Source organism: Pithys albifrons, chromosome 6, assembly GCF_047495875.1.
Source record: "Pithys albifrons albifrons isolate INPA30051 chromosome 6, PitAlb_v1, whole genome shotgun sequence".
NCBI classification, from domain to species: Eukaryota; Metazoa; Chordata; class Aves; order Passeriformes; family Thamnophilidae; genus Pithys; species Pithys albifrons.
In genome coordinates this window covers 58,891,650-58,906,060 of record NC_092463.1, presented here as the reverse complement: position 1 = coordinate 58,906,060, position 14,411 = coordinate 58,891,650, and the positions used below count along the sequence as shown (strand labels likewise).

The following is a 14,411-nucleotide window of genomic DNA, read 5'->3' as shown; positions in this document are numbered from 1 at the left end:
GCTGACATCCACAAAAAGTTAACATAGAAGCTTGAAAAAAATCTTGAAAAATTATTTGGCACCACATGTACTTTAAAAATAATTTAAAGAAACCCCAGACTTTCACGGAGGAAGAGAGTTTCCCATCACAAACCCAGAGAGGAAAAATGTTTTTCTTTTAAACCATTATGATACAGTACAGAGCACTGCTGTCTGAAAGCTAAGATAAATACAGCTACCCACAGTGCCTATCAAAAAGAATAATCACTCCAGAATTGCTGCGCTGTCCACCTGTATTACTTTATTTATTTAGACTGGCAATTTTGATTTAGATCATCTCATGGTGGGAAAAACCTTGTTTGGGGTTGTTCTTGCTTATCAACCAGGGAAAAAGCCTACATCACCAAAATGTGTGTATAGCCTCTGCTGATTTAAGGGAATGTGGTGCATGTTCATCTCAGCTGGAGTTGGATGAGATTAATTGCACTGTAAGATAATGCTTTTAACACTTTCCTATTTCTTCCTGTACTGAAACAAGCTGTTCTTACATCTTCTGTGTAAGTACTAAACAGGATTTCAACTTTTCCTTGGCGTTCTTGTAAGAATTTATTTGAATGTTCACTCTCCGTATGTGCTGCCACATTTCCTATGAGATTTAAATGTAGGGTGCTGTACATGGTTCCCTGGTGCTTTCCCAGAATAATGGTCTTGTACATTAAATACCTTCCTCTCCCACTAGTTAAGGCTGTTACAACCAGAAGTTTCACCACTTAATGTGCCCACAAAGGCTGTAGACAATTGGCATGTTTGAGCTGCAAGTCTTGCTCTATTCACTTATTCTTAATATGCAAGGACTAATATTTATACAGAATATCCAGTCTATTCCTGGGTGCATTAAAAAACTGTTATTTATGCCTCTATACTTAAGGTCATGTCAGCAGTCCCAGCAAAATCTCTTTATTTACAGATGCCAGGCATGAAATTCATCGTATGAAGCCACAAGGGGTTCAGAAAAACCAACACCACTAGCTGAGAAAGCTGTCTTTTTTTCATTTTTCTTTTATGAAGTCCTCCAAATTTTTAAGCCTATGGAGAACCTAGCTATAGACAATGAAGAAACCTCCAGGGGGAGAATATAAAGCATTTAATGTGTAATTTTGAGTTCTAAGGTCAGGAAGTCTTACACTCTCTCTCAGGCAGAACTCCTAGTGTTCATCTCAGCCACATGAAAGCTACAAAACTGTATTAAATATTTAAGTATCTCTAGAATGTCTTTAATCTCTCAGTCTCTTCCACTGCCACAAAATGAGCTCATTGTTTCTGAAGCTTCACACTCTGCCTGTCCTGGCACTGACAGTGGGGAAATATCTCCTTTAAAACATGAGACTCCTGAAGGGTAACACACTCAGGTACAGGCTGTATTACAGGGTGCTTTTATGCACAATGACTTCTGGCAATGCCTCCTGATGCCTGACTCAAGATGCCCTCCTTTCTGTTTCTCCTTATACACTGAGGGAGGTGAGCTGAGACAGTAAGTTGTCTTCAATTTTCTTTTTTCTCTAGCACCTTTCTTAGCTCCTGTATTTAGAGTAATGGGGATAATTTTCATTTTGGCTCACAAGTGTGGGGAATCTCATCTGTTTCTCTAACCAAGTTTGTCAAAATTTGAATTGCTTTCAAAGAACCTGTATAGAACAACCTTTGCACAGTGAAAGATGTAGGTGGCTAAATGTAGCACACATTCCTGAAACAGTCTGTTTTAATTCTGGCATAAATTTACAAAGTGCTGTGTGTGTAACCTGTTCCCTCAACTCCTTCCCTATCTCAGTCCAGTGTGCCATTATCGCTCCATTGCAACACACACTCACAATGTGCCCCTTGAAACCTGTCTGGGCTCCAGGTGGGGAGTAGCACTGCTCCTTACCTTCATGAATCCCACCAAAGACATGGAGTTTGGGCCTTACTCGCCTCTGCACTGTGTTCAGCAGCTCCACACAACCCACTCTCTGCAGCTCCTTTGGAACCCAGTCTCGAAAACCTGAAGGCAAAATGCAATCAATACTATTAATTTTCCCTATTCAGGTAAGGTTTCACATAGTCTTTCAGGAAGCCATAATTCACAGAAGGTTTATTACATTACCTCTAGTCATAACCTCTCCATTAAAGCACGCAATGGCTTTTAAGAAATGTTTCACTGTTACTTTGTCTTCCTTAAGATTTCCTCCCTTCATCTGCAGTAATATTTTTCTGGATGTGATTTGTTTTTTTTAAACCATAGGTTTAAACTCATGTTCCACCTTGAAACCCCAGGACATTTATTCCTGGCACTGCTGCAGATTTTTCTTCCCTTTGCCCTGGCTCTCAGAGCAGTCAGCTTCCCACCCCAGCTGGGTGGTTACTCCAGAGATGGAGCAGCTCAGGAAGAGCAGCTGATTTACGACTCGATACAGCCGTCAGCCCAAAGGTAAATACAGTGTCCCACGGCTTCCAGAGGACCATGGTCTGCAAGCATCAGGTTACTCCTGAGCCCACGCCACCAGCCTCAAGCAATGCAGCAAAACAGCTTCCAACAAGGCAGTGCTAATTGGCTGTGCTGCCACTCGGTCCTACAGATAATACGGCATAATGTTCAAACCTTGCCCTCAGTCCTTGGGGAGGCTGCTGCCTGGACTAGCACTGCAAACACCAGCAGGGCAGGATGAACCAGGAGGAGTACAAGGGAAACTGGGAGCCACATCTGACTGCAACACCATTCTCCTGACTTTAGTGCAATTATAGTGCCAGGTTTATCCCAGGTAGTAGAAACACACTGTGACATGAACTTGGCTAAATTTTAGAGCACAAAGAGTCCAAATACAGCTCTACCTCCCTTAATATTTACTTGGTATGAATAAGTAAATAAATAAACAAGTAAATATTTATTTTAAAAGCATTTTGCCAATATTATCATACAAGCTGAGACCTAGACCCCCTTATTTTAGGCACAGTACTAACACCTAACCTGTGTCTGTAGTTAAGATACAGTGCCAACCTTCTGAAATCGAACTTCATTATTTCCATCAAACACAAAATTTAAGTACGCTTACTCAATTAAAGCACTCATTAGCATCTGCAGCGTCACAGGATTTCTGTATGAACCCAATTCAGAACAGATGGATTCGCAACCCATTTAAAACAGCACCCATGAAGCATTATAAAAATGCTTGCAGGGGTTTTTTTGCTTCTTTGGGGAAATAAACTGATTACAAGAGTGCTGTTCAAGGCGCTCGTTTGCAATATCCCGTGGCTCCACTGCCAGTGGATGCTGGCCCCTTGCTCTGGCACAGCAGCACTCTGGGAGCTCCAGTGAGGCTAAAGAGAATTTGCAGATCACCTTACAATGTTTTCTAAGTAGTATTAAAAAAAGTAACCACAATACAAAAAGAGCAGGAAGTACAATGGTCAAAAAACTTTCCGGGCTTTATTTTTTTCTTAGCTCTGCTTAGTTTGCTGACTCTTAACTTAATTGTGGTACAAAACATAAGCATGCATTAATTCCTGACTCCATGGCCACCAAGAAGCTCAGTGAGAGCACTGGGCCAGCCTGGAAGCCCTTAAAGTGCTGCTTTCTAATGGCACCATGCAATTCTCAGAAATTTTGACTGTATTCACAACCATCTCAAAAGGCGGTGACTTTGTGTGATTTGTGTGATGATCTGACCCCTTGGATTGCCAGAGCTTACTAAAACCCTGACAAAATCACAGTCTGCTCACAGCAAGGGTAACGAAGAGACTGCCACACTTCCTTATCCGAAGTCATATTTATAAAAGACAGATGCTCAGTTGTAAATCCCACTGAAATACTTAAAATACGGTCCTAGGCTGCTTGCCACATGTGTCTGTTGGAAAAGCAGTAAATAATATGGAACACTATCTTGTGGGGTACAGGGCAGAGGAAAAATAGTGGGACTTTTCAATGGTTTTAGTGTGGGCTTTAATGACTTCAGTTATGCCAAAACTGAGCACTCCTGCCTCTGCTAAATGAGTATCCTGGTGTCTTTTTGAGAACATCAGAACTTAGTTTAGATCTTAAGAGTTAAAATGGAGATCAGTGAATTGCTCACATTGACAAGTTGAGCAAAATTCAACTAAATGAGAAACTTTCAGCTACCTAATGCAAAAACAAATTATGCATTCATAGACTTGATGCTCACCTGTCATTAGTTCAAGTAAGGAACAATTACCTAAGAACATAATTTTATTCCTTCACAGATCTTTTATAAGCAAATTAAAACTTTCAAAACTATGTTACATATTCTAAGTTTAGAAGGACTATCAAGGAGAAAATGTGACTACATACTGCTGAACTCTTGACTGCTTACTCTCAAACCTTGGTGGGTAAGTTTTTAAAAGTTTTAGTTAAACTCTAAAAAATCATATGGGACTGGAAACTGTTTGTCAGATAAATACTGTTCTTAAATAAGATGTCAAACTATAATGGTTATTGAGTCACGTATTTCATCTTCCCTAGCGTGAATTTAACCAAAAATTTAAGTTTTTAATGGAAACTCAACGTATCAACTAAGCCTAATCACAATTTTCCACTTCTTCCAAAGAGGTTTTTAATCCACAGTTTTCAGCTTAGGTGCAATTACAGTATAGTTTATAGCATTATTAACTTTGATTATTTTGAAAGTAAAATTCTCATGCAAAAAATCACACAGAGCTTTTGTTTCACTTACCAAGGGGAGGTCCATGTGTCATTAGTATATCAATTCCCTCAGGAATAAGGTTCCACTTGTCTAGCAAAGACTGACCTCTGGGTAGATTAAAGCCCCATCCATTAAACCACGGTGTCCTTTGGGGGAAAATAAGACAAACTGCATCAGTGTAAAATAAAAATCTCTTCCCTTCTCCAATTTCTTCTGAATTAAAACAATTTATGTGCTTGAGAGATTACTTGCAGACAGCCTTTTTGAAGGGGATGCCTCTAAAACACACTGATTCAAATACACCCATACATTAATGTATATGTTTGAATTTAGACTAATATCTGATGCTATTTTTGTACTTCAAGAGTATTCAGCCCTGGGGCCATTTACTCATGAAAGAGAAAGGGAAAAACCTGAAAATAACATAGTCTAATCAAAAGGTTTTTCCCAAAGTTTGGGGATGTTCAAACATAAGAACTCCTTCCCTACACTATCTACCAAAACAAGGAAAAAAATTCCAAAGCTTTTTGGAGGCAAAAATCAATTTCTCACAGCACAGGGCAGCAGCAAGTAACAGTTCAACAGGATGCATAAAGTGGCAGATAAAAGCACCATCTGTGCTACGGTATTTCACAAAACTCAAACTCGCTCCTTTTAGCACTTTTAATACCGTAACACTGTCACCTAACTTGGTTTTGAACTTCTGAGCCCTCTAGAAATCTCCATCACACAATGTTCAGCCTCACAATGACTTTGTAAAGAGATCTTCTAATTTAAAATTCATTTACTATTTCTTATGGAAAACTGATATCCTCAGTCTTCTCTACCATAGCACAGTTCTGAGACACTGGTTTATCCGTCAATCCGAGCATGTAGCAACAATAAGCAGACCTGCTAGGAGCACTTTTTCAAAGTATAACAGCCAAAGTGAGCAATTTTGATGCAGGTATATCATAGTAAAGCCTTTCCTTATCAGAGAGGTACACAGGTGTTGTATTAATTTGAAGGGTTTCACTTATGTGTTTCTTAGGCTTTCCTAGAGCTCTGGCAACAGATTTGGACTTAATTTTCTAGGTAGGATACTCTTGTCCTAGGCCTAGTCATTTGGGGGCATCTTTCTGAGAGCACAAGCTACTCCTGAAGTCTTCTGTGTTCTGCAGTTCTGAAAACAGGAAACAAAAATTGGCACCAAAAACCAACTACAAACCAACCTTAAAGCAAACTGTACTTGTTAAAAAGAGCCACTGTTAGAGTCCTATGTAATTTCATTATGTAACCTGTCCTCTAAATTATTCATTTTTCCAGGCTCCAATATACATTAAAGTGAGAATGTCCTGCTGGGATTACATCTCTAATTTTTATTTTTTTGTAATTAAAGTATTTTGTTTTCCTGAGACAATAACTTGAGCAGTGAAGATTAGCCCCAGTTATGGATGATCTGCATTCCTGATGAGCGGTAGTATGGAAAACCAGCAGGCGCTGCTAATATAGGGGCAGGAAGGTCACTGGTGCCCCAGTGACAAATAATAGACATATCCCATGCAGTCCTACTGAACTAATACTTATACGACACACACAGGAACTCATTCAATCCAGCAGACTTCCTGAATGAACACTAACAAAAGATAGGGAAATTAGATGTTAGTCAAACATTTGATGTGAGCTGTGGGTTCCTCGTGTGCACAGCCATGAAGCTTCACCCCTCACAGCTGCCTCACTTTGCACTCACTGAAACCCAAAAACATTCCTGTGTTGCAAAGTTACGTCAGTGAACCTCTCAGGATGTTTGTACGGACCTGAGTTAAAGCTGAACGTTGTGTCTTAGCTTTTTCACTCATCAAGATTATTGTAACTTTACAGGCTGCAGTTGGAAGTTAAAATATTGTTTGGCTAAATATTCAGCTGCTTAAAAAAGATAAACACACAGACAGAGCAGTGGTCGAACTTTTCACTGTCTATTAATGAGTCTTTCCCCACTTGCATTTCTCCTGAAGATAAGACTGTAGTTATTACACCATAGTTAAACCTGAAACATGAAACCACATCTGTGATTTCTCTGGAGCTCTTTGGAGACTTCAACCACAGAAAAAGCTGGATTTGTCTGCACGGTTTTTTATTTTATTTTCTTCTGAAGCACTGTGGAAGGAGGAGGGGAACCTGAGCTCAAATATATTCCTCATTCACCAACCTCTGTAATTAGCTGTGACTAACAGGCCCCACATGGGAATCCACTTGCAAGAAAACTTTCAAGAAACCCTCCTCATTATGCAGCATATGCATGAAAAAGATGGTCAAGTACTTATTTAATATACTAAAGGTTTTCCTACAAAACTAATAAATCAAGGAGAAGAGCAGGCATGACTGGAAGAACACCTGGATTACAGATTTAGGCTTCAGGCATTTAAAACAGAAGACACTGCCTATCAATAGCAGCACTGCACAGACCAGGCTGAGGGTCCCTGCCTTTTGGGGGGATTCAGACCCTGCCAGAAAGACAAGAGGATGTGTTCAGAACAGCACCAAGAAGAAAAGCAGCTTTATGGCACAGGCTCAGGTTTAGATGAGATCACAAGGAAGGTCACCCGATGTTTCCACTCGGCTGTGTTGCAGTGCAGACGAAATGGAGTTGATGTGCTGTGAATCCCACGGCACATCCCGTGTCACGGTGCCAGGAGTGCACAGTGAATGGCTGCTCACCCCCAGCAAACTTTAAATGTGAGCAGGAAACACAAACCCTGCACTCTAGGTAGGCAGCACCCTATCAAGGGGTGTTGGAGAGGGGTATTTTATCCTTATTAGTGCTCTAACATAAGAATTAAATAAAGTCACTCTCAACTTCTAAATAATTTAGAAGAAAAAAGTGCATGTAGTTAGGTGCTTTCTGCAATATATTTTCAAGCTGATTACTCACTGGGAGAAATCACCTCCTATCTAGGAAGAACTGCCTATCCTGTGGCTGCACTGTCATGGTTTAACCCCAGCTGGCAACCAAGGACCACACAGCCTCTCACTCACTCCCCCTGCCCGTGGGGTGGGATGGGAAAGAGAATGGGAAAGGTAAAAGCACATACACACACCTGTAGTAAGGTGCAATCAGGTGCAAATAGTTAGTGAAGGCTATTTGGTCATTAGTAGCCATATTACAGATCTGACCTATTTTTCTTTCCTGTGAAGCTGTAAGTAAAAGATTTCAGTTAACTCCTAAAACTGTTCATCATATACTTCCTTTTTAAGTACAGCTGTCCAGAGCAGAAGGACATCAGCAGCTGAATAATGCCCCAAGGGAGGCATAGATGGAAAACCCACAGGGATTGGTAATGAGAGATTACAACTGACTTTGTCATTTTCTGTTTGATGGACCAGAACACTCTCTCATACCCATGCCTGGGTGTGAGCCCCTGTGCAGGGGGATCTAATGGAGCCTCTGCTCCGCAGAACCAGCCACACTGCACAGCATCCTTCACATGCCATCAAACCAGCAGGATAATTTCTGAGCCCTGGCTCACCTGACAGCTCAGCCCTCGCCTGGCTGCAAAGCTTCCTTATCGTGTAGGGATAGCAGCTATGCTGGCACCAGATGTGACACAGGGAGTACCCTCATGAAAGGCAGGCACCTGGTCCATCCTTTCTCTCCTCAGTTCTTCATTTCTGTGCAAGAATTCCCACAGATGTCCCTCCACCTGGCATTTTGGAAGCTACATTTTCTGCAATTAAAAGAGTGGCTATGCAGAAGGCTGCAAATTATCTTCACACCTTGTGCTGCAAGAGATGCAGACACTACTTGACATAATGCCAGGTAAGACGGAATCTTGAGCTTCACAACAAGACTCACCCTCCTCCTTTTACAGATGCGTTGGGAGAAACCCTGGGTAAGACACACAATTCCATCTGCTTTTAATAACAGAGAGCTGCCTCTTGAGCAGGTGATTGGATCTCTCTTCTCCCAAGTAAACATTGTGCAGTTTTATCAAAACCCAAAATGAACCAAAATCAATCCACAACGAAAGCACAGTGATGGAGCATTATTTCATGACACAGAATCACAACTGCTCCTTGGTGTGTACACCTCAGAAGCAACACTATGACATGAGGAAACAGGAGACACAAGGTCACAGCCACGTTCATCCAGATGAAGACAGAAATTTCAACTCCTGCAAATTCAAGTTTTAAAGGATGGTATCTCCTACAACATGGCTTCATCTCTTCTCTGGCTCTTGACTTTATTTACCTGATCCTCAGAGTTCAACAACTCAAAAGGTAAATGTACAATGAGACCTTCTAAATTCAGATTCTCCTCTTAACTCCATCAGTAAATCCATTTATTTCAATAGTTACTTCTAAACAGGATTAGAAAAAATAACTCATGGTTCTTTAATCCTATGTATTCATTCATTTTTAAGGCTACCCAGTCTTTCAGGAAAGCTTCAATTTTATCCTTAATCCAATGAGGAAAGTGCACACGAGGCAGAAATCTCATTCTGTCTCCTTCCACAGGATAACACCAAGGGAGTGTCTAAAAGGCAGCACAGCAGGAAGCGCTTCCCCACAATCCATAACAATAAAGAAACGCTTTTTATTTTTGTCAGCATTCAAACTGAACACACAGACCTGGCTTAGGAGGGAGAGAGGCAGTTCCACCAGCAGAACAGAAGTGGTGGGACAGGACATGGACATGCACTCCCAGACTTGCTTTGTCGCAGGACTGTTCTACAGACACATCCCCAAAGCAGCTGCTCCAGTGCTGGGCGAAAGCTGCTGCCGTGCAGTGGAGCAGCACAGACCAAACTGCACACGGGGGGAAACAGTGACCTTTGTGCAGAGAGAAGAAAAGCCTTTCAATCCCCTCCCTCCGCCGCACAAGTGTTTGCCAGGGCTGGGAGCCCACACGTGCCGGGGGCTGCTCAGTCAATGGACAGAGTGTGCCTACTGGGAATACACAAACAGGGAATGCCAGGGAGAAGGGGAAGGAGGAGAGAGTGTGTAATCACGGAGACAAAGACTGAGCAGGGCAAGTGCACAATGGATTGAGGAAGCACAGTTTACAAGAGCTTCTGTAAAGGCTCTGAAACCTGCCTTCGGTGCCACAATAGTACTTTCTTAGTTCAGCTCTTTCATAGTGAATATTCAAACGCTTTTTTCACAATGTAACAACCACCAGGAAATGGTAACAGCTAAATCATTTCCTAAATGTCTCATTATATGTAGTGCTGTGGTATCAGTAAGAGGCCAGCCTGGGGGCTCGAGCTGTGTGTCACTCCCATGAGCACTTACCTGCTGTGCCTCAGCATCCGACTTAAAAAGTGAGGACAATAACACACAACTGCAAGAAGCATCATGGGGTCTGGTTCCTTGGGATTTTGCTTACCCTGCATCTTTAAACAGCTGAATCTCTCTCAAAAGTGGCTTATCAGTACTGCAATTATGTTAGTTGTGTTACTGTATGTATCTCCTTATTACTGACCTGCACTCAAGTCAGGAAGTCTGTAAAACACAGTCCTGCTATTTTTACCATGTTAGAAAAACCTGAAGCCTCAACAGCTGCTGCTAATTTGTGTTTTGCTTTGTTTTGCAGTTTTTCTCTCTCACACAGACAACCCCTAAATGCTGATTATCTAAATGACAAAAGCATTTGAGAAGCACAACCCCACTGTGTCTGGAGGGTAAGAGTCCACACAGTGCCCTTCCTCTAGGAAGCAGTACTCCTCCACAATGAGGAGCAGCAGCAATCACCTCATCACCACCAGTCAGCGTGACATGGCACACTCCTTGCACCAGGCTGTTCTCAATTTCCACCTGAGATTGTAGAAACTGGTCCCTGAAGTTTTGGCTTAAAATCCTGTAAGATACAGATCCTTGGCTGAATCTGTGAGAGCTATGAAAGAAAAACCCAGGACCTTTATTGCTGCCATCCAGCATGTTCCGTGGATGTGCTGCTCCGGACCAGATTATTGCATAAAACATGAACCATGCAGGAGTAAGTACAGCTGCAGCCACCCATATAGCTGGAAAATGGTACATGAAGAGAATTCCCCCCTACATCTTGCAGTTCTGCCCTCCCCTAAGCTCCACATATCTCTGCCCTTGCTGCCTCCAGGCTGCCCCAGCTGTTCCTGACAGGTAACTGAGCTCTGGGCCGCAAATCTAAAGCCTTCTACCTCTGGGGATACCTTTCAGGCATTTCACTTCTCTGATGCCAACCAACCACATCATCCACTGGCATCTTCTACACTTGTGTCTTGAATGGCTACTGATCCTTTTTGGCAAGGGAGTGTCCATTCAGTTCACATGTTTTGTGGTTAACAACACCAGAGCAGCACAGACACTACTTAAAAAAACTCATCTGTGGAGAAAAAGAATTTGAGTAAAGACACACCACGGTTCAAGAAACATGAGAGCAAAGGAGCAGACAAGGCAGGAGATTGAAGTGTCAGTAATGCCACAGAGGATCACAGGACACTGAAGACAGCAGGAGTGAACACCACCAGGAAACCAGTGGATACTGGAAAGGAGAAGGGAGCAGATGAATTTCTCAAGTTTGTGATCCAGACAACCTTTGCTTAAGTATCTGAATTGTTCATCAAAGAGGAAATTTCCTCCAAACCTTCTGAGGCTTTCCAATCCCTAATTGTATTGCAATTATTTTATTTAGGGCTTTACTTAATGAGATCTGGGAGATATTTTAATATCCCCAAAATATGAAAATAATTTAAACTTGACTCAAGGGCTAATTTTATTCTACTTTTAAAAAGAACAGAATTACAAAGGCCTACTAACTAAGAGAAACAAGTATTAGACCTTATATATTTCTGTGCTGCATATAGTTGAGGATGACTTAAGGATAGACCTGGTCTAAGCCAGGACCAGCCTCAAATTGATCGATACATTAAGCCCATTGTGTTTCCCCACATGGCAGTGGAAGCACTGTGGCAGCACCTCAGACCTGTGGAGTACCCACCCAGACTGATGTGCAAAACTGCTCTTCATTCCAGAGCAGGCACAGTCTCCCCTTCATTCCCAGACTGCATGGGAATGTGCAGAGTACATGCACAAGCACCTTTCATAGAATCATAGAATTGATTGGGTTGGAAAAGTCCTCCGAGATCATCAAGTCCAACCCTTGGTCCAACTCCAGTCCCTTTACCAGATCATGGCACTCAGTGCCACATCCAATCTCAGGTTAAAAACCAGGGATGGTGAATCCACCACCTCTCTGGGCAGCCCATTCCAATGCCTGATTACTCTCTCTGGAAAGAATTTTTCTTGATCTCCAACTTAAACTTCCCCTGGCAGAGCTTGAGCCCATGCCCCCTTGTCCTATTGCTGAGTGCTTGGGAGAAGAGACCAACCCCCACCTGGCTAGAACTTCCCTTCAGGAAGAAGAGCCTCCTCTTCTCCAGGCTAAACACCCCCAGCTCCCTCAGCCTCTCCCCACTGGACTTGTGCTCCAGTCCCTTCACCAGCCTTGTTGCTCTTCTCTGGACCCACTCCAGCACCTCAATATCTTTCCTGAACTGAGGGGCCCAGAACTGAACACAACACTCAAGGTGTGGCCTCACCAAAACGGAGTACAGGTCACCGCCCTGGGCCTGCTGGCCACGCTAGTTTTGATCCAGGACAGGATCCCATTGGCCTTCTTGGCCACCTGAGCACACTGTTGGCTCATGTTGAGCTTCCTGTCAATTAGTCCCCCCAGGTCCCTTTCTGCCTGGCTGCTCTCCAGCCACTCTGTGCCCAGCCTGGAGTGCTGCAGGGGGTTTTTGTGGCCAAAGTGCAGGACCCAGCACTTGGCCTTGTTGAACTTTGAAGCGTCAACGGATGCTGCAGTACTGAAAAGACCTTGCATGCCTCAAATTCATTAGAATTCTTCATAGAAACACAGAGATTCCTACAATATCTATCTAAAGGAAGGAGCTCTCTGGTTCTGAAGCTCACCACAACATAAATCCAATGTCTGTGAGGGACATGCCAGGGGGGAAAGAGAAAACAAAAGGGAAAAAAAACAGCTCTCTGAAACTTTGATTCAGTTTTGCTCAACACCTGTGTGAAAGAATGATGCTGGGATTCTTGATTTCTTATAGTAAATGTGATCATAATATGCTAGCTGTATTGCATCTTAAATTTATTTTCTACATTCCTCTTATTCTCCATGTAGGAAATGTAAACTGACAAAGCTTTTACCTCAGGTCAGTCTGGAAGAGGCATTTACCAAGTTCTGCCTCTGTGATGACAACATAAATTAAAGCAGAGCCAAAAAACACAAGACAAAGAGACCTCTCCCTCCACACACACTTCATGGTGCATATTTTCAATCCACTGGGGTAGTCTGTGCATTTGACACGTAAAAAAGTAAAATCTGTACAGGTGTAACTACATCCAGTAGCTTCTGTTGGATATTTTATATATTTATAAAAGCAGCATTTGGAAAATATTAACAGAAAGGTGTCTGCCTTTTAAACAAGTAAGCTCCATTTCAGTGAATTATGAAACAAGTGTTGCCGGATAAAAGTTAGTATAACAAATAAAATTCTTTAAAGTAGTTACACCTGCCTGTCCTATTAGTGAATTTGGCTCTTGCTTCTAAGAAACAGCCTCTAGCTATTTAATTATTTGGAATGCTCCTTAAAACAGAATTCTTTAGCATTGCTGGAGTCTCTGTAGTTCCTCCAAAAGGTTATGCTGGTGTCAGTGAACATAATTACTTGTTCATGAACTAATGCCACAAACAAGAGGAATTTCAGATACATATTTTTATGTAGCGTTTCAGCACCTTTAGGTAGGTTTACTTCTGCAGCCTATACTGCCTAACATTAAACGGCACCAAGAGGAAAGGTGTGTCTTCTTCTAGATGATGACATGTGCCTGGGGACTCCCTAAAAGTCACTGCACCAACATACCAGTTCATTGCTGCTCAGAGGGGCCACAGCCCCCACGCACCTGTGCTCAGTCACAGAATCACAGGATATTCTGAGTTGGAAGGGACCCAAGAGGATCATCAAAGTCCAGCTCCTGGCCCTGTACAGGACACGCCAAAAGTGACACATGTGCCTGAGAGCACTGTCCAAATGCTTCTTGAACTCTGTCAGGGTTAGTGCTGTGCCCACTGCCCTGGGGAGCCTGTTCAGTGCCCAAACACCCTCTGGGGAAAGAAGCTTTATCTAATACCCAACCCAAACCTCCCCTACACAGCTTCAGATCATTCCCTTGGGTCCTGTCACGGGTCACCACAGAGCAGAGATCAGTGCCTGCCCCTCCTCTTCCCCTCACAAGGAAGTTGTAACTGCAATGAGGTCTCCCCTCAGTCTCCTCTTCTCCAGCTGAGCACACCAAGTCCCCTCAGCTGCTCCTCACATGCTTCCCCTCAAGGCCCTTCCCCATCTTCACTGCCCTCCTTTGGACACTCTCCAAGAGCTGAGTATCTTTCTTATATTGCAGACACCAAACCTGCCCCCAATATTCCAGATGAGGCTGCCCCAGTGCAGGGCAGAGCAAGACAATCCCCTCCCTCACCCAGCTGGCGATGCTGTGCCTGATGCCCCCCAGGACACAGTTGGCCCTCCTGGCTGCCAGGAAACTGCTGACTCATATTCAACTTCCCATTGACCAGGACCCCAGGGCCCTTTCCATGGCACTGCTTTCCAGCATCTCATTCCTCAACCTGTCCATGTATCCAGGGTTGCCCCATCCCAGGTGCAGAATCCGGCACTTGCCCTTGCTGAACTTCATACCATTGGTCCAGGTACC

At 43.0% G+C, this 14,411-nt stretch overlaps 1 protein-coding gene across 5 annotated transcripts in view; it reads right to left on the bottom strand.

Moving 5' to 3' along the window:
- The window catches only part of MPPED2 (metallophosphoesterase domain containing 2), a 111,331-nt gene that overhangs the window by 2,976 nt on the left and 93,944 nt on the right, over nucleotides 1-14,411 (bottom strand). For all 5 annotated transcript variants that reach the window (XM_071559075.1, XM_071559076.1, XM_071559078.1 and 2 more), the window contains 2 exons: nucleotides 4,701-4,816; nucleotides 1,904-2,017 (listed from right to left, as the gene is read on the bottom strand). In XM_071559075.1, coding sequence (XP_071415176.1) covers nucleotides 1,904-2,017; nucleotides 4,701-4,816 — 230 coding nt within the window. The remainder of the gene's footprint in view (nucleotides 1-1,903; nucleotides 2,018-4,700; nucleotides 4,817-14,411) is intronic.